The 19,699-nt window shown below is 45.4% G+C and overlaps 1 protein-coding gene across 1 annotated transcript in view; it reads left to right on the top strand.

Annotated features, from left to right (window-relative positions):
* Positions 1 to 507: 507 nt before the first annotated feature.
* The window catches only part of SLC38A9 (solute carrier family 38 member 9), a 79,169-nt gene continuing 59,977 nt past the window's right edge, over positions 508 to 19,699 (top strand). The window contains exons 1-2 of the mRNA XM_040977545.1: positions 508 to 603; positions 14,270 to 14,401. Of these exons, the coding sequence (XP_040833479.1) occupies positions 14,289 to 14,401 (113 nt within the window). The 5' untranslated portion in view covers positions 508 to 603; positions 14,270 to 14,288. The remainder of the gene's footprint in view (positions 604 to 14,269; positions 14,402 to 19,699) is intronic.

Here is a 19,699-nt window from a genome sequence, read left to right as displayed (position 1 = left end):
TGGCGTGGTAAACCAACAACTCTTGTATATATGTGTGTGCGCGGCTGCGCGCCAATCCAACTTCTCTGCGTGTCTACAGGGTCCCAGCAAGTGACCAGACTGCAGCGCAAAAACCTAGGAAGCTCGAAAAGGGAGATTTTGGACATCAGCCCCCTAGGGATGTGCTAGGTCTCGTTCTCTCACGTGGCCCCTGGAGTTAATAGGCCCGCAGGAGATAGAGACACTCCTAAATACTTTGGGACCTCCTGCGGCGCGAAAAGGATCCGGGCATCAACTGAGGCTGCTGGACTCACAGAACCGGCACGCCAGCACGCGCCGGCTGCCCCGCCTTCCGACCCCCGGGTGGGCGGGGCTCCGCGGTGAGGCGGGGCTGGTTGTGGCAGACCCTTCTGGGAGTTGTAGTCCGCGGTGGAGGGAGGATCGACAGCCGCTGAAGACGTGGTGCATTCAGAACTCTATTCCCCGTCGGCCCTCGCGGCCAAGGCCATCGTCTCTTCCTGTTTTGGGGACGAGGAATCCTGAGGCGCAAATTGTGAGGATTTGAGAAGGTGGTCCCTCATCTTCCCACGCGGTTCTCGGAGACCGACGGCTCGGCCTGCTCAGGTAGAGCCCCTTCCCTCGTCTTACAAACTCGCCTTTCAGTAGGGTGGGAAGGGAACCTGAGAGAGGAGGCAGGGAGGGAAGGTTGGGCTTGCGGGGATGCCGGCTGTCACTGGGAAAGTTCTTTGGTGCATCGCCTCTGAACGGTCGCGTTTGAGGGGTCTAAGGTGGGAAGCAGTGAGGCCAACTCTGGGGGTCTTGGAGGCGGCACGCTCTCCTCACGCGGCCGGAGGATGGCGCATCCCGCGGGGACCAGGGTACGCGAGGGGCGATGGGATTCTGTGTGTGCCGGAGCCTTAGAGGAAAAGGCAGGGTTAGCCGAGATCCCCTGCACGCCCCCGCGAGCGTCCTTCCCTCCGGTTTGTGGGGAGGAACTAGACAGGAGAGGTGAAAGACCCAGTGGGAACTCCGGCTGTCGAGCCGCGGCGCTTTCTGCAGCGGGAGTGAGGGTCCTGAGAGCAGCCAAGTCTTGGCTGTCAGAATTCTAGACGTGGGAGGAGCACGTTGGGAAAAAAAAAATTGAGGGGCGCTGGACTGGAGAAGGCTGCTTGCCACTAGGAAATCTTGTTGGCCAGGCTGACAGAGGCGAAATTCTCAGGACCCCCGGACCATGCTTTTCCATTGCTGGGGTCAGAAGACCTGCGAGCTTCCAAGAATTCCCTCTCCTTCCTCTCTCTCTCTCTCTCCCTCTCTCTCTCTCTCTCTCTCTCTCTCTCTCTACCTCTCTCTCTCCTGCAATACCTTAGACATGACCAAGATCTGACAAGGGCAGGATAACACGGAATCGCTAACAGAGCTTTTTACAAACCTCTCAGGAGATCCAAGTAGCTCTTGCCATAACTGGAAGGACAAGCTTTCTGCCTCATAAATAGCTACAAACTTCCTGCTGAGATGAAAGGTTAGTAGCACAGGTGTCACCTAACACTTTTGTTGCCTCTAAGACAGTAAAGTTTACCTTTTCCCTCTAAGAAAATAAAGCGTAGTACAAGTTTGAGGACAGGTGATCTTAGATTTTTGCCACAATCTTAAATACTCTAAGATATGCAGTATGCATTATCAAAATAATGCTGATAATTGTTATTTTATAATCTGCTACACATTAATAATAAAGAGTAAACCCCTAAGGGTGTGGGAGTTCCTACTTGGATTACAAGTTGAAATAATATGGTATTTTTTTTTTGAAAGGACATGTGGACATAGGAGTTTAATAGCTCATTAAGAGGTGAATTTTCTTTTTTTTTTTTTCTTGTAAATGGCCTGAAAGGAGTTTATTTTTCATTCCCACTCTTGAAATAGGCTACAGATGCTATGAAAAAAAAAAAGCACAATGAGTGGGAGGCAAAGTTCCCAATATGAAATTCAAGATAATGCTTCCTAGAGACATATCCCAAAAGGCTTAATGTTGCTTTTTCTTTTTCATTGTTTCCAAATTCTCTATTTCTTCTTATCTCTGAGAGAGAAAGGGTGAAGCTATACCCAGCCCCCCAAATGTCATAGTACCCAGGGATGGGGAACCACCACCCAGTATCAACCCAGGATCCCGTCGTGATGTGTGTTCTGAGGGTTCTGATCAAGTGGTTTTAATGTTCTGAAATGCTATCAATTTTGCTAATCCAAGGCTGAGGCAACCCTCCCAATGTCCGCTGGCTAACATAGTCTACCTCATGTCTCCATTCACCCCCATTTTTGCTGTCCTCGTTTGCTGGGGTAGTTGTCCAAATTTGTCCAGTTTGCTCTCCTTCCTCTGCGATGGTACCAAATTTCTGTTTTTGGCTGATGTTCTTTCTTTCTTAATAATGTGAGCTGATCTTGAGAATGGTTCAAATTCCTGGCATAGGCAGAGAGGCTCCTCAGTACTATAAGATTGCTTTCACTGGTAAATGTCACTGTTGAACCACACTGTTCAACATGTTTTGGAGCATTTATTGATTATATGAAGCATGTTGTTTTTCAAAATATTTTTGATGTTGATTGCATAGTGGGCAAGGATGCACACCCATCAGGACCATTGGTTAGGATGGGGAGGGTGGAGGCATGGGGGAAGGTGGGTGGAACAAATGTGGACGCGTGTTCTGTCATGACAGAATTGGAGCATTGTCGTGCCTGATGACTGAACAGTGAACGATTCAGGGAATTTAAGTGAATTTGTTATCCTGGACTTTATAGCAGTTCCAGACTTACATAGGAAGAAACACATGCATATGGGGTGTCACTGTTTCCGTTGGATATCTTTTTATGGAGCGGTTCCGTTTGCTTTTACATTGGTATAATACAAAGGTGCATGAACTATGACTGAATTTTACCTGTTGGATATATTACCATTCTATAAAGTTTTATTAGAATACATCCATAGACACTTCACTTTTATGTTACCTTTTATGCCAAAGTTAGAGCCGAGTTGTGCAGAGCCTGTATGACCTGCAAAGCCTAAAATATTTATCACCTAGCCCTTTATAGACAAAAATTTGTCAGTTGCTGGCCCAGCAAACAGAATATAAATGTATTATCTAAAAGCCTGTAACATATGCTGACCTGATAGGTAAAACTGATTCTAAGCCTCTGAGAAAGAATGTACAAATGCTGGTCCCAGCGGGTCTGAAGTCACACTTATTTGTGCACAGTTAGCTACTGATGCTAGTCTCTTAGTGTAGATACTGTAGAGTTGCTTTGGTGAAGAATTGCGATAGGAAGTTTTCTGAGTTTAAAAACAATGTCACACTGGCTTCCTTTGGTTTCTTTCTATGTCCTTTTTATGGAGATCGGAACTTGAGTGTAGATAATAACTTTTGAAATAAAATTATAATGTGAAGCTATTAGGCTCCCTATTGGGAGCTTTCTTTGTGCTTCTGCAACAAAATGCATAAGATTAGGTAGTCTATAACCTTGATTATCAGTTTTTAACAAGCCTGACGGAAATCCAAGTATCTTTCTAGACTTCTTCTGTTTCCTAGCATTCAGTCTTTAGTTAAAGTATTACCCTTGGAAAGATAAAGGGGGTGGGTTCCTGCTTTCTCTTAACCACATGCTCTCTGTAGTTTAGGAACCAAAACTGCTAACTTGCATATGTTTATGAATGAGTGGGGGAAGCAAGGCTCTGTTTCTCTCCCATTATTTAAGGAGCTGTCTTTTTGCTACTCTGACCTGACTGTTGTTTTTTCTCCAATTTCACTTCCTCTAGAAGGGTTGGTGCTGGCTAGAGAAATATCTAGCCTTGAGCAAAGAAGTTTGCATAAAGAAAAATAAGTTTATTGAATTTAGCTTGCAGTCCAGATATCCAGACATGCATTTTCCTTCATTTTAGTCCCAGCTGTGTTTCAAAGAGCTAAGTCCATTTGCTATCATAGATAATGATTGCCTTCTTACTTACAACTGTGGAAAAGGGAAGAGCTGGTTTTTCCTGAAGATTCTCTTGTCTTTCGAATACCCTGGCCAAAGCTAAGAGCTGGAAACGCAGCTCAGATCTCCCATGTGAGTGGCAGGAGTGCGGTTACTTGAGCAATCCCGGCTGTTTCCTGGGGTCCATACTAGCAGGGAGCAAGAACCAGGAGTGGAGCCTAACATGAGATCCAGGCACTGTGCCGTGGGACATGCTGTCCTTGTCTGAACGGATAGGCCTACCTCCTAGCTTTAAAATAGGTATCAGAGTTTAGCAGAAATAACTTTGGGGATCAAAATAACATAGTTCTGGTATCAGGTGTAGTTTTATTAGCTAAGTGATCCAGTACAAATTTCTTATCAGAGCTTTAATTGCTTTTCCTTTTAGGTTATATGAAAGTAATATCAATTTTCCAAATTTTAAGGATTCATTGAAATTATATAATAAGCATTAAATAAATAAATGTTAGATCCATCTCCTGCTGCCTTTCTATTGATTTTTTTCCTCTAAGGTTTCCTCCAAGTGACACCAGATTCTCCTCTGCAGAAATGAATTCTGTTTAGCACTATTCTGTTTGTGATGGTTAAGTTTATGAAAGTCACCTTTTTTTATTTTTGTTACCTCACTGGATTTACTCCTTTTATACCAGAGGCACATAGACATGGCAGCTGGTTTTATTCAGGCCATTTGAGATAAGCCAATAAACAATTTTTCTATTTAAAAAAGCCAGCTGTGGGGGCAACACAGTGGCATAGCAAACTAATCCTTTGCCTGTGGTGCTGGCATCTCATATGAACACTAGTTCAAGTTCTGGCTGTTTTGCTTCAATCCAGCTAATGTGCCTGGGAAAACAGTGAAGTGCTTAGACCCCTAAACCCACATGGGAAACCCAGGAGAAGCTCCTGACTCCTGGCTTTGGATTGGCTCAGCTCTGGTCATTGCGGCCATCTGGAGAGTGAACTAGTGGATGGAAGATCTCTTTCTCTCTCCTTCTCTCTGTCAGCCTGCCTTTCAAATAAAAATAAGTAAATATTTTTAAAAAGCATAATAAAATGATACTGAACATTCTCTGCTTGCCAGCCACATTGGATGCATTATCTCAGTTTTTTTTTTTTTAAAGATGTATTTTCCTTGTTTTTGAAAGGCAGAGTGATAGAGAGGGAGAGACAGAGAAAGAGAGCTTCCATTTGCTGGTTCACTCCCGAGGTGGTCTCAATGGTTGTGGCATGCCTGGTTGAAATCCAGAGCCAGAAACTCCCTCTGAGTTTCCCAGGTTTGTTCGTGGCATGGGCCAAAGTACGTTAGTCATAGTCTGCTGCTTTTGCAGGCATGTTATCTGCTGGGTCAGAAGCAGAGCAGCTGGAACTCGAATTGGTGCTTCAGAGATGCTGGCATTGCAAGCTGTGTCTTAACACACTGCCACAACACTGGCTCCTCATTTAAATCTTAAGTGTTGGGGCCAGCCTTGTGACATGATGGGTTATGTCGCTGCCTGCAAAACCAGGACCACAGTTATCACCTTGTAGACCATGGTTTATGTCCTGTTTTCTGGCCTGTTTGTGTCCCTGCTACCCACCTTGGAGACTTGAATGGAGCTCTTTGCTCCTGTCTCTCTCTGTAACTCTCAAAAATAAATAAGTTTTTAAAAAAGAAAAACAACTTCAATCCTGTAGGACTTGTAGTTTTATTCCCCTAAACTGATGAGTTCTAGGTAGCTGAGTAAGTTGCCTGAAGTCACACAGAAAGCAAATGGCAGAGCCAAGATGCAGGTGCAGGCAGATCTACCTGACCTAGCAACCCGCCACACTCTGTAGAACAGTACCATTGCAGCCTGTATCCAAAATTAATTGCATATGGAATTCAAACAATGCATTGGCATTCATTTCTTTCTGGGGGCATTTTAAAAATCAGTTCCTGAGGGCCAGCCACAATGGCTGAATAGCTAATCCTCACAGTGCATGTTCCAGATTTCCATATTGGAGCCAGGTGTGTGTCCCAGCTGCTCCATTTTCCATCCACCTCGCTGCTTGTGGCCTGGGAAGGCAGTGGAGGACGGATCAGAACCTTGAGATCTTGCTCCCACATGGGAGACCCAGCAGAAGCTCCTGGCTCCTGGCTTCAGATTGGCTTAGCTCCAGCCTTAACAGCCTCTTGGGGAGTGAACCAGAAGACAGAAAATCTTTTTCTCTCTCTCTTCTCCTCTCTGTATATCTGCCTTTCCAATAAAAACAAGTCTTTAAAATAAAATCAGTACTTGGAGATTTCGTGGCAGAAATGTTCTGCCTACCTGTCAATAGTAAAATATTTCGCTAGCATTTTTTTTTAAAGGTTGAATCATCTTTTCAAAGGCAGAGTTATAGAAAGAGAGGGAGAGATCTTCCATGTACTGCTTCATTCCCCAAATAGCTGTAGCAGCCAGGACTGTGCCAGGCTGAAGCCAGGAGCTTCTTCTAGGTCCTCCATGTGGCTGCCAGAGGCCCAGACATTTAGACCGTCTTCTGGTTTCCCAGACTATTAACAAGCAGGTGGATGTGAAGTGGAACAGCCAGGATGAGAACCAGTACCCAGTTGGGACACCATTGTCACAGGCAGTGACTTAACCTACTGTACTACAGAGCTGGCCCCTTTTCTAGCATTTCTTAACAACTAAGAATATTTTCTCTTCACAATATAACATTTCATTTAAGCTCGTTTCATTAAGCTTAGTTTCATCACATTCACAATAATAACATAGATGCTAAAATTTTGTGAGTTTGATTTGCCTTAGTAGATTTTTCCAACATTCTTTGTTATTTTTTTCTTCTCATTATTTTTTTCTTTTATTGAGAAGCAGCCCGTTATTCTTTATAATAAAAGAGTACTGGCTTCTTTGCAATCATCTCTTCCACCCCTAAACTAATTAATCCTTTAAACGGAGGCAGTGTTTCAAAATTCTGTATAGTTACAGCACAGTCAATCCAAAATATAATTGTCTAGAGAATGTTGATTGTTTTAACTTTCAACACCTCTGCTATGCCAAGTTTATTTTTAAGTATGTTTTTGTCAGTATTTTCGTATAAAATGTTTTACTTACTAAGAAATCATTTTTCCCTTTTAGAAATTATTTATTTATTTACTCATTTGAAGGAGTTAACAGAGAGAGTTAGCAGAGTTTCCACCTGCTGGTTCACTTGCCACATGGCTGCAATGACCAAGACTTAGCCAGGCCAAAGCCAGGCACTTCATCCAGCTCTCCTGTATGGGTAGCAATTACTCAGGTGCTTGGACCATCCTCCACTGCTTTCCCTAGGCCATTAGCAGGGAGCTGGGTCAAAAGTGGGGCAGCTTGGGTACCCATCATCAGCTCATACAGGATGCCAGTGACACAGGCCTGCTACACCACAATACCAGCCTGAGACTATACCTTTTTAACAACTTTTCTTGGAATGGACATTTGGCCTAATGGTTAAGATGTTGATTAGAAGGTCCACATCCCACACTGGGGTAGCTGTGTTGCATCACCAGCTCCATCTCCTGCTTCTAGCTTCCTGCTATAATAGAGTCCTGTAAACAACAGGGATAGCTCAGGTAATTAAATTTCTGACATCTACATGGAATTGAATGTCTTGCTCCTCCCTTCACCCCACCCAGTGCCATCTCCGTGGAATATTTGGGAGTAAACAGTGGGTAGGAGCGCTCCCACTCTGTCTTTCTGCCAGCCTCTCTTCCTATCTGTATCTTTGTCTCTCTTTCTCTCAAATACATTTAAAAAGATTTTGAGGGTGTGTGTGGCACAGTAGCCTAGTGGCTAGAGTCCTCGCCTTGCACATACCAGGATCCCATATTGACCCCGGTTCCCATCCACACCCTGCTTGTGGCCCGGCAAAGCAGTCAAGCATGGTTCAAAGCCTTGGGACCCTGCACCCGCATGGGAGACCCAGAAGAAACTCCTGCCTCCTTGCTTTGGATCAGCACAGCTCTAGCTGTTGCAGCTGCTTGGGGAGTAAATCGACAGATGGAAATCTTCTTCTTTGTCTCTTCTCCTCTCTGTATATCTAACTTTCCAATAAAAATAAAATAAATCTTGAAAACAATTTTTTTTCTGTTTCTCCCAGTGCTTCATTGAGCTGAGAATTTGTTTGACGAATATATTGCTCAGACTTGACCATTACTCAATATTTTACTTGTCCCATCTTAAAGTGGTTAATCATTTTTACCTTTTTACTCTTTATAAGATAGATGAAGGCCTTCTTGTTTGGAAATGGCAGTATTTGGTTTTACTTTTTTGAAACACTATAATCATAAGATACTACTTTTAACCTTTTGTATATTATTTGTGTCCAGCAGGACTAGGTTAATGACAGCTTTGATTGGTTTAAATGTTAGGTAGAAAAGCAGAGTAATGGAGCAGGAAATGGAAAGGAAAGAATGTAAGACAGAAAATTCATGTATTTTGAGCATAGAACATATTAGCAACATCTGTGTCACATAATCAGTGCCATGTTAATGTTTGTCTAGCTGTTCCTTACTGAACAATTTTTCACTTAAAAGTGGGGTAAGGAGTGGGTTAAGCCACCATTTGGGACAGTCAGATTCCATATGAGAATGCTGGTTCAGAGGCCAGCATTGCGGTGCAATCTCTGCATACAATGCCACAATCTCATGTGGGAACACCAGTTGGAGTCCAGGTGGTTCTACTTGCAATCTAGCTTCCTGCTAATGCCCTGGCAAGGCTTCAGAAGATGTCACAAGTATGGGAAGCCCAGATGGAGCTGCAGCCTCCTGGCTGTTGCAGCCATCTGGGGAGTGAGGCAGCAGATGGAAGATCTCTCCCTTTCTCTCTCTCTTTCTCTCTCTCTCTTCCTCTCCATTCCCTCTCTCCCTCTTCTCCGTCTGCCTCTCCCCTTCCTTCTTACCTTCTCCCTTTCCCCATCTCTCTCTCTTTGACTCTACTTGTTGAGTAAGTCAATCTTAGAATGCTTGTTCCAGGCTTCTGATGCAGCTTCCTACTAATGAGAGTGCAGGCTGGGCTGTGGCATCTACTGTGGAGCTCCAGAACTCCCACCATCCACATGGGGGACCCGAGGGAGCCCCTGGCTGCAGGTTGACCCAGCCTCGGCTGTCATGGGCATTTGGAGAGTGAGCCAGAGGATGAAAGATTGGTAGCTCTGTCTTGCAAGTAAATAAAAAAGTAAATAAATAAGCCTTAAAAGAGGAAAGGGGAACCTCAGGGTCTGCATAAATTAAAAAACAAGTGATTTCATTTGGCTTGAACATTTTTTATTATTAACTTTATTTTTGATGATGATAACATAGCTGATTAGGGTAGGAAGAGTGGAGGATTAGGGGAAAGTGGATGAGACCATTGTTTCCAAATTGGCTTTTATTCTTCCTGTATCTGGGGGGAGGGGAGAGATAATGGGAGAAGTTACACCCAGCCTCCCAACCACCTCAGTATCCAGTGTGGAGCATGCACCAAGGGTTCTTCTGCTCAAGTGGTTTCAATAGTTCTGAAATGCTATCAATCTCACTGATCTAAGGATGAGAAAATCCTTCCAAGGTTCATTGGCTCACATGGTCCAGCTTAGAGTCTCCATTTGCCCAAGTATTTGCTGTCAATGTTTAGCTGGGGTAGTTGACCCTTTTGTTTTGCCCCCCTTCCTCTGCTGTGGTACCTACCAGATGTCCTTCGCAGGCTCCAATGGACTGCCATATCATCTGTGTACATTTGGATATCCATTGTATAAACTACTGAGGAGACCCAGTTCTGACACATGTACTCCACAGTCAGACCACAGATCCCTCGATTCTCCCCATGGTTGGAGTTCTGAGTCCAGTGGTTCAGTTGGGGGAATCCCCAAAGAAACCTCATCTGAAGATCCTAGACCCTACTCTTGTGTGTGCTTTCGAGTACAGGGTCTGGCTCAGCCTGTAACCCACATTGGCCTATACACACTGGCCGTTGCAATTGCTGGGTCAGTTCTGTATCCAGCCCCATCTCTTAATAAACCAGTGGATGATGCAGCCCAGCACAACCTTGCCCACTACACACTCGGCCCTCACTTACACCAGCAGGAACTGCAGCCTAGTCGGAGCAACCCCCAGTAGCTCCCATTAGGCCTGCCCCCAGACCTGGTTCCTGTGCTTGCCAGTATGTGCAGCAGATTGGTCCAGTCTGTCCACATCCCATTCGGCTCTTGTACATGAGCTAGCATTGAAGCCTAGCTCAAATCAACTAACCCACACTCACGCTAGCAGGTGCCACTGCAAGTCTAGCCAGGCCTGCCCCCAGCTCTGGTTCTCATGCTCACCAATGGGAGTTGCAACCGATCAGAGAGGTGCCCACAGATTCCCTACTGGGTACACTCCCAGTCCCATATTTTGCACTCTCCATGTGCTTCTGCAGCCTAGCTTGACAGGATTTGCCCCCCAGTCCCAGCACTTGCTAGCTGATGCTGCAGCAAAGCCCAACAGGCCTGCTCTTACTCTGGCCTATACATGTACCAGTGGGTACAGTTAGCCCAGTCTGGCTCTCTCCTTAACCCAGTTCACATGCAGGTCAATAGGTCCTGTCCCAGTTCTCACACTCACCAGGGGAAACAGTGGCCCAGAGGGGAACCCCCAGCTGTACCCCTACCAGGCTTGTATCAACCATATCCTCCCAGCTCTTAACCCCCACAGTTTCACATGTGTCGGTGGGAGCTGCAGCCCGATCTGGCACAGCCTGCCTCACCTCAGCATTTGCCAGCCAGTGCTATCGCCTGGCCTGGCCAGGTCTACCCCCGGTTCCAGCTCATGCTGGTGGTTGCTGCAGCCTAACCCAGCCCAGCCATTCCCCAGTCCCAACCAGTGAACTGGCTGGTGTTGTGGCTCAACCTGGTCTTTCCGTTGTGGTTCTTGTATCTGCCAATGGGTGTTATGAACTGGCCCAGGCTGGCCTGCCCCCAGACCCGACCCACATGCATGCCAGCAGGTACTAGAGCTTAGCCTAGTCTGGCACATTTCAGAACCTGCCCACACCCATGCCAAGATGTACTGCATCCATGTCCAACCCAGATTGCCACCCCCATTCTGGCTCTCACTCCCCAGTGGGAACTGCAGCCCACTCAGGGCATCCCCTTAGCTCCCCAGTTAAACTCTCTTCCAGCCACAGATCTTGTGTATGCCGTGTTTGATCTGATCCCAGCCCAGCATAACCCATCACCAAGCTTGGTCTTTGCCATCAGTTATTGCAGACTGGCCTGGCCTGGCCTGCCCCTAATCCCAGCTTTCATTGGTGGTTGCTGCAGCCTAGCTCTTCCCAGCCTACCCCCATCCTTGTCTTTCATGCAAACCGGTAGGGGTAATAGCCTAACCTAGCCAGGTATGACCCGAACTCCAGCTTGGCTCCTGCACATGCCCAGTGTGCTATAGTTTGCTCTGGCCCTACCCAGAGCTGACCCACACATCTGCCAACAAGTGAAGCAGCCCTGCCTGGCCTGACCAACACCTAGCCCTGACTCACGTGCTCACAAGTAGGAGCACTGGCCCACCAGGGAAGTTGCCCAAGTTCCCCCACCAACCCCACTCCCAGACCCAAATCTCAATGTGCTATGGGGTGTTAGGCCCTTACCCAGCACAGTCTGTCCCACAGTATCAGCCTTTGTGCTGGTGGATGTTGTGGTTAGGCTTACCCTATGCTCAATTCTTGGGTGTGCCTGGGGGTACCAGCCAGGCCTGTTCCCAGCCCCAGTATCCATGAATGTTGGTAAGTTCCATGATCATGCCAGACTTCAAACAAATCAGCTGGTATGGCAGTCCCACAGGGCAAACCACAATCCCTACAGAATCTACTCCCAGCCCCAATTCTCTTGTGTAGTGATGGGTGTCATGGCCCAGCCTAACATGGTCCACACTCTGTTCCGACATTCACTGGCAAGTACTATAGATGAGCCCTGTCAGGCAGGCCCTCCAGCCATGGCTTTTATGAGCACTGGTAGACAGGGTTGGTACCAACAATCCCAGCTCAGGTCTCCCATGTGGATGGGTGTATTGGTTTAGCCCCAAAAGGTCCTTTGGTTTTCCTCCTCTAAACCACCCAGTCTCAGCGCCCTCATTTACCTGCAAGTGCAGTGGCGTGGCTGGTGGAAGTCTCCCAGAAGTCATTCCTCACCTGTCTCGTTCTCCTTCGGCAGTCTTTCCTCCCACACATCTCCAGACACACTTCCTTGAGTCATCCACAGCCCCCCATGCCTGCAAGTATGCAGATCCCCAAGCGTGGTCCTCCGGTGATGTGCCGTGCCAGTCTGAAGCCATGCCTGTCTATCTAGTGCCTATGCACAGTCACACCAGGGTCCCTAGACCCTGTCTGCTGGTGTACCAGTGTCTGCCCCCACTTGTCTTTAAATTAAAATAATAATAATAATAATAAAGATAGAATAGCCAACTGTGTGCTGGCACACTGGTGTAGGTAACACAAATTTGGCTTTAACCAGGCCCAGGATGCTGCCAGCTGTTAGCTGCTTTTCTCCCAGCAGTGTAACACTTGCCTAGGAACAATGCAACCTAGGCAGTTGCCTACAGCTGGGGCAGTAGAATTTCTTAGCTTCAGAGCTATTCACATTTTGGTCTGGATACCTGTTTGTAATAGAAGGCTGCTGTTTGTAGTGTAAGTTTAGCAGCATCAGCGATCTCTACCCACTGGGGACCAGTAGCACCTTCCCCAACCACTTCATGGGTGAGGACAAGTTCCCTATTACCGCTTCATTGTTCAGAAAGTGGTCTATAAAAAGACATGGGTGGAATCAGGGAACACCATCAGAAATTGGTTGTAATTTTGGTAAGAAATGATAAGGGTCAAATTTTGAATATGCTTGAAGCAAAAACCAATGAGATTTCCAAGTGGACTAGTTGTAAATTGAGAAAAAGAAGCCTTGGGTGATCCCAAGAATTGTTTTCTTAGCAGCTAGATGAATAGTGATTTCATCAGGTGAAATCAAGACAATAATGGATAATTTGGGAGCAGAAATTTTTTTTAAAGATTTATTTTTTATTTTTTTTTATTGGAAAGGCAGATATACAGAGAGGAAGATCTTCCGTCCGATGATTCACTCCCCAAGTGAGCGCAACGGCCGATACTATGCCAATCCGAAGCCAGGAGCCTCTTCCGGGTCTCCCACGCGGGTGCAGGGTCCCAAGGCTTTGGGCCATCCTCGACTGCTTTCCCAGGCCACAGGCAGGGAGCTGGAAGGGAAGCAGGGCTGCCAGGATAGAACCGGCACCCATATGGGATCCCAGGCGTGCAAGGCAAGAACCTTAACCACTTGCGCCACCGCACCGGGCCCTGGAGCAGAAAATTTTTTGTAAAAAAAAAATGGACATGATGAGTCTGCTATATATATAGAGAGAGAGAGAGAAAGCAGATATGCAAGTCTGAAATTTAGGTTAGAAGCATTACCATGGAAGTTACTGTTGTCTAAATCAGTAGAGTTTTCCACAGTGCTTTATGACAACAGCTGTCTAATGTAGCCAACTAGCCACATGTGGCTACTGAGCAATTCGAATGCAGCTAGTGTGACTGAGGTACTAATTTCAAAATTGTAATTAAGCGGGAATTTTTGTCCAATAGCTTTGTATTAGCACAAATGGTGGTATGAAAACCGTGAGGGGTAGGTAAGATTTTTCAAAGTGACGGGTGACAGATGGAGAAGACCAAGAGCAAACGCTGGAACTCTGCAGCTTCAAAGGGATGAGGAGCAGACGGCAAAGGAAAGCGAGGGGGAGGAGGGACCAGTGAAGCAGGGGCCTGGACACCCAGTGAGCCTGGATTATCCAGAAGGAGAGAGAGACCTTTTTGGCTAAAGGCAGAAATTAGCCAGTGGACTTCGATAGTAAAAACCACTGGTGAACCAGCAAGAGCCGGCCGCATAGTCTAGTTTTAAGAAAGAAAGAAAATCTTATTTATCCTGTGCTTCCTATTCATCCCATCTATTTGTTTTTAGATTTGTTATTTGAAATGCAGAGTTAGAGTGGAGGGAGAGAGAGATACCTCCGTCTGCTGTGTATCCCTGAAACGGCTGCGATGGCCAGGCCAGAGCCAGGGCTGGGAACTCCGGGTGAGTGTCCCGGGGCGCTGCAGGGGCTGCAGGGGCTGCAGGGGCTCAGCCCATTTTCTGCTCAGGCTGGTTAACAGTGAGCTGAATCGGAAGTGGAACAGCCAGGTCTCAGATACTGCATCACAGGCACTGAGCGATATGGCACAGTCGGTTATTTTCCTTATGAATAGTAAAATGCTTTGGAATTCAATGAAAGGGTTTACATTTTCTGATTCCTCAGTGCTTAGCCTCTGAGCAACATGGCCAAGATGGAGAGTGATTGCAGGCATCTTCTCACGTCCGAAGGAGAACACGAAGTACAGCCTGGACCTATGAACATCCAGTTTGATTCTTCAGACCTAAAGTCTAAAAGGTAAGTGTTTAAAACACTCATTTTATAATTACAGTTTCTAACGGCTAGAATAGAAATGACTGTAAGCAAGCATGTACAGATTTGATTATGGAGTTTCCAGTTTCCTACCCGAAGTGTGTTTATGTAAGTATGTGTGTTTGGGACCAAGCATAAACAACAATACTATTTCCTCACTTTTATTTGATATTTTTTCTTTTTAAAGATTTATTTTTATTGGAAAGTCAAGAGAGACAGGAAGAGAGACAGAAGATCTTTCGTTTATTGAGGCACTCCCCAAGTAGCCGCAACGGCCAGAGCTGAGCTGATCCAAAGCAAGGAGCATGGAACTCTTCTGGGTCTCCCACACGGGAGCAGGGTCCCAAGGCTTTGAGCCATCCTCGACTGCTTTCCCAGGCCACAAGCAGGGAGCTGGATGGGAGGCGGGGCTACTAGGATTAGAACCAGTGCCCATGTGGGATCCCAGCAGGGACAAGGTGGGGACTTTAGCCACTAGGCTACTGCACCAGGACTTTTATTTGATTTTTTTTAAAAAGATTTATTTAATTTTTATTACAAAGTCAGATATACAGAGAGGAGAGAAAGAGAGGAAGATCTTCTGTCCGTTGATTCACTCTCAATGCGACCACAACGCCTAGAGCTATGCCGATCCAAAGCCAGGAGCCCGGAGCCTCTTCCAGTTCTCCCATGTGGGTGTATATAATTTGTTTTCTAAATACATATTAATTAGCTAATTTTTGCTGTGTAATAGACTAGGTGATGGAGCTAGAACAGAACAAATCACATTCTCTTCAGCTTCTTTAAGTTTGAAGTCAACAGATAGTTTGAGATTATTTGATTTGAAATTTTATTTCACCTGGAAATCCCAGAAGGCTTCCTTGAGGCCCTGGTGCAGTAGCCTGGGGGTTAAACTCCTTGCTTTGCATGCACCAGAATCCCATGTGGGCGTCAGTTTGTGTCCTGGCTGCTCCACTTCCGTCCCAGCTCCCTGCTTGTTAGCTCTAGGACACTACACCCACATGGGAGACCTGGAGGAGGCTCCTGGCTCTGACTTCGAATTGGCTCAGCTCCAGCTATTGCAGCCACTTGAGGAATGAACCAGCAGCTGGAAGATCTTTTTCTCTGTCACTCCTTCTCTCTGTAAATCTGACTTTCCATTGAAAATGGCTGAATCTTTGGGCCCGGCGCGGTGGCGCAAGTGGTTAAGGTCCTCGCCTTGCACGCCCGGGATCCCATATGGGCGCCAGTTCTATCCTGGCAGCCCTGCTTCCCTTCCAGCTCCCTGCCTGTGGCCCGGGAAAGCAGTCGGGGACGACCCAAGGCTTTGGGACCCTGCACCCGCGTGGGAGACCCGGAAGAGGCTCCTGGCTTCGGATTGGCATAGTATCGGCCGTTGCGCTCACTGGGGGAGTGAATCATCGGACGGAGGATCTTCCTCTCTGTCTCTACTCTCTGTATATCTGCCTTTCCAATAATAATAATAATAATAATAATAATAATAAACCTTTTAAAACAAAAGAAAATGGATGAATCTTTAAAAAAAAAAGAATGAACCCGTTGAGAAATTACAGATCAAGAATTCCGTAAGTAACATTTTACAAAATAGGCCAAAATAATTTTCCAGTGGGAAGATATAATGGAACAAAAAATAAAATAGCTGGAAATAGCTTAGAATGTGCAAAATCTATGTGAGATAAACTTTAAAAATGCATGTGAGAAACGTAAAATGAAACCTAGAAAACTTGGTGGAATCTGAGATGAGACTGATCGCATTGTTTAAGTGTAAGGCAGAAAAACTACTCATCTTACCTCCTAGGCAGTGATCTCTTAGGACTTAGAAGTTTTGTGCTGCATTTACTTGATGAATTTTTGAGTTTGTTTTTTATATCACAGTTCTGTTGTGCTGTTATAAAGGCGGTTTGCATCCCACTCCCCTAGCCTCCAAATAACACACAGGATCGTCTTGTGTAAGGAGTGCTGATTAGGCAGCGCTCCAGTTTCCATCCAGATCAGTGGTGATGCTTGCACTTCCCCGATCTTACCAGCAGGTGTCACACAAGGCTTCCTAATAGCAGGATTCCTATTTCTCCAATAGGCCTTACTAAGTTGGCGTGCTCATGGCTGTCAGTGACTTTTCAGGCCACCAGGAAGAGGGACTGTCATCCCGCGAGTTGGTGGTGCTGATCAGGATGTTCAGGACTGTGAGATGCACCTTCTGCAGGGATGCTGACATGTGCATAACTGAATCCGTAAACTGTCCTGTGAAGAAGAGGGTGCATTCTACTCTCAGTGGGAATACTCTAAAATAAAGATGCCATGCCTTTTCTATTTGAATCCGTAAGTTTAATGTGATTTCCCCACAGAAGGCCAGTAGGCAATTCTCAAGTTTATATGAACAGCAATCTCATATTTAAGCATTAATTAATAGAATCAATTGATACATAAATATATGAAGTTGTTTAAAGCAGCATTTATTTTTTTTTTACAATAGTGGAGATTGAAAGCAAACAAATGGCCTTTTCTTACAGGACTGGATAAATAAATTATGGCACATTCATATAATGAAATATTTTTCATTAAAAAGGAAGTGGCTTTATTACATATCACAATTGGAGCAAATTTTCAACTTAAGTTAAAAAAAAATGAAATGCAGAGCAGTGTATGTACAGTGTGCCACATTTGGGTTGCAGCAAATCAGCATATTACACATAATTACTCATATATAAGTGAAGGCTGGGACCAACAGAAAACTGTAAGAGCGGTTGTCCCTTCGAGAGAGACTGAGTGCCCAGGTAGTATGATCTGGCAAATTCTGTTAATTAATCACCAACAATTATTCAGCACCCCCCCTACTATTTCCTTTCCTTTTTAAAATTCATTTTATTTGGAAGGCAGAGTGAAGGGAGAGGGGGAAAAGAGAGATCTTCCATCCTCTGCTTCACTCTCCAAATGGCCACAGAGGCTGGGGCTGAACCAGGCCAAGGCCAGAGCCAGGACCTCCATCTCTGGGTCTCTGACGTGGGTGACGAGGGCCCACGTATTTGGGCCGTCTTCTGCTTCCATGGGCATATTAGCAGGGAGCTGGCATTGGAAGTGAAACTGCCGGGACTCATACCGGCAGGCAGTGGCTTAACTCTGTCTGCAACAGGATCCTAATGGTGTGGGGACTCATGGTGGGTCCCGGGGCAGGAGGAGAAAGAGGACTGATTTTAACTGATCTTGATCATCCTGTTCCATTTTCACAATACTTGGTTTTTAAATTGTGTTTGCAAGATAGAGGTGACAGTGTGAAATGCATTATTTATAGTGATATCAGAAAAGATAATGAAATGAAACTTGTGACTTTCACTCTTATATTCCATACACACACACACACACACACATATATATATATAAGCACCAGTGAATGCTGACTGAGTGCCCGGGGTTTTCTTGAAACCTCTGAATTCTATGGTAAATAATCAACCACTGTGACAATAGAACATCGGACAGTAAAGTACATTCCATTGCAGTAGGTTGGCAGGGATTCAACAGTTCTCTGAAAATTTAACTGAGTGAATTAAATATAAGTATATTTTCTGTAATGAAACTTATCAAAATGGAGAGAAGCCAGCAACCTACCGTCATGGCATAGCTACATAGGTAAGCATGTTTTAAGGAAAACATATTTATAGGAACTTAGTAGGACTGTATGCTGATTTGATTATCAAAACTAATGCAGGAAAAAGGTGCGCTTTAAAAAATTGTTGTTTGTGTTCAAATGGAGCGCTAGGGAGGGTGTTTCGCATGGTGTGTAAGGTTCTGGTGGGGAGCCCCTCTCAGAGTGCCTGAGCTCGTCTCCCAGCCTCACTCCCAGTTCCAGTTTGCTGCCCCGCTATTCCCTGCATGGGATCAGCATGGGAAACCTGGAGTAGCTTCCTTTCTGAGCATCAGCCTGGGGCAGACTTCACAGGCATCTGGAGGAGTGAACCAACAGATGTGGGGTCTTTTCCTGGTTACCCATCCTCTGCCTCAAATAAATAATAAATAAGGGAAGGGCCTTGCGGTGTGTTGGTTTCAGCCACAGCCTGTAATTCCTGTGTCTGCTGTTGAGACGCCTGGGATCAGCTCCTTTCTCCACTTCTAATCTAGCTTCCTGCCAGTGTGAACCTTTGGAGGAAACAGGTGACAGCCAAGTACTTGGGTTCCTGCCACCCTGGCTTCATAGTAATAAACATATATGGATAAGCTCACTTTTATATAAATAAACCATGGTACAGACTGAGTGAAAAATATCTTCCATTAAAAAAAAAATCTTAGGTGACTATTTCCCAAACTTCAGTCACCGTGGCTACTGATCTCTGGACCATTGTGCAACAGAACTGCCTCTTCAAATCTGTTTATTTTTCAAAATTAAGGTTAATGACATACTTTAACGTCATTTCAATGCTAACTAGCTAACATGCTTTGCGCTCCCTAAGATTGTCTTTTGTAACACTGCACTTTGAGCAACTCTTTGTCAGAATCTAGAAAATAACACTTGATACTTTTAGGTTAATTTATCATCAGTTTATAATCAGCTATTTATAATCACTTTAGCTTTTGCTTTCTCTCTCTTCCACTAAGTGGCGATCAAAACCATGTATTCACTTGAATGGAAGAATTTTTCTTTTTCTTTTCTTTTTTTTTTTTTTTTAAGATCTGTTTATCTGAAGGGCAGACTTACGGAGAGAGAAATCTTCCATCTGTTTGCTTCACTGCCCAAGTATGTAAAAACAGCTGAGGCTGGGCCAGGCCAGATTCAGGAGCCAGGAGCTTCTTTCAGGTCTCCCCTATGGATGCAGGGCCCCAAGCACTTAGACCTTCCTCTGCTGCTTTCCCAGGCGCATTAGCAAAGAGCTAGACTGGAAGTGGAGGAGCCAGGACATGAAGCAGCACCCATGTGAAATGCTGGTTTCATAGACAGTGGCTGACCTGCTTCTCCAGAGCACCAGTCCCAAATACAGGAATTTTAATAACTGCTTTGGTTTTAGAGATAGTCTCTCAACCTGCTTATGGTGTTAGTGGGATGGAGGCCTGGAGGAGGGAACTTGTCGATAATTTTGGAAAGATACATATCATAGCCATTTGGATGACTGGGTTTTATGCTGCACCGTTCCCTCCCCATCAGCTCTTCATCTCGGTTGGGGTGGGATTGCGTTACTTGGGTAGAGACAAAAAGGATAGAAAAGTTCCAAGTCCCTCATGCTGTATTTGATAGATCCTGCTGGCAACGCCCAGTCTGAAAGATTGTTACCCCACTGTTCCCAGACGTTCTGGGAA

Source organism: Ochotona curzoniae, unplaced genomic scaffold, assembly GCF_017591425.1.
Source record: "Ochotona curzoniae isolate NIBS_2020 unplaced genomic scaffold, NIBS_Ocur_1.0 contig_2754, whole genome shotgun sequence".
In the NCBI taxonomy this organism is placed as follows: Eukaryota; Metazoa; Chordata; class Mammalia; order Lagomorpha; family Ochotonidae; genus Ochotona; species Ochotona curzoniae.
This window is presented reverse-complemented; position numbering and strand designations above follow the sequence as displayed.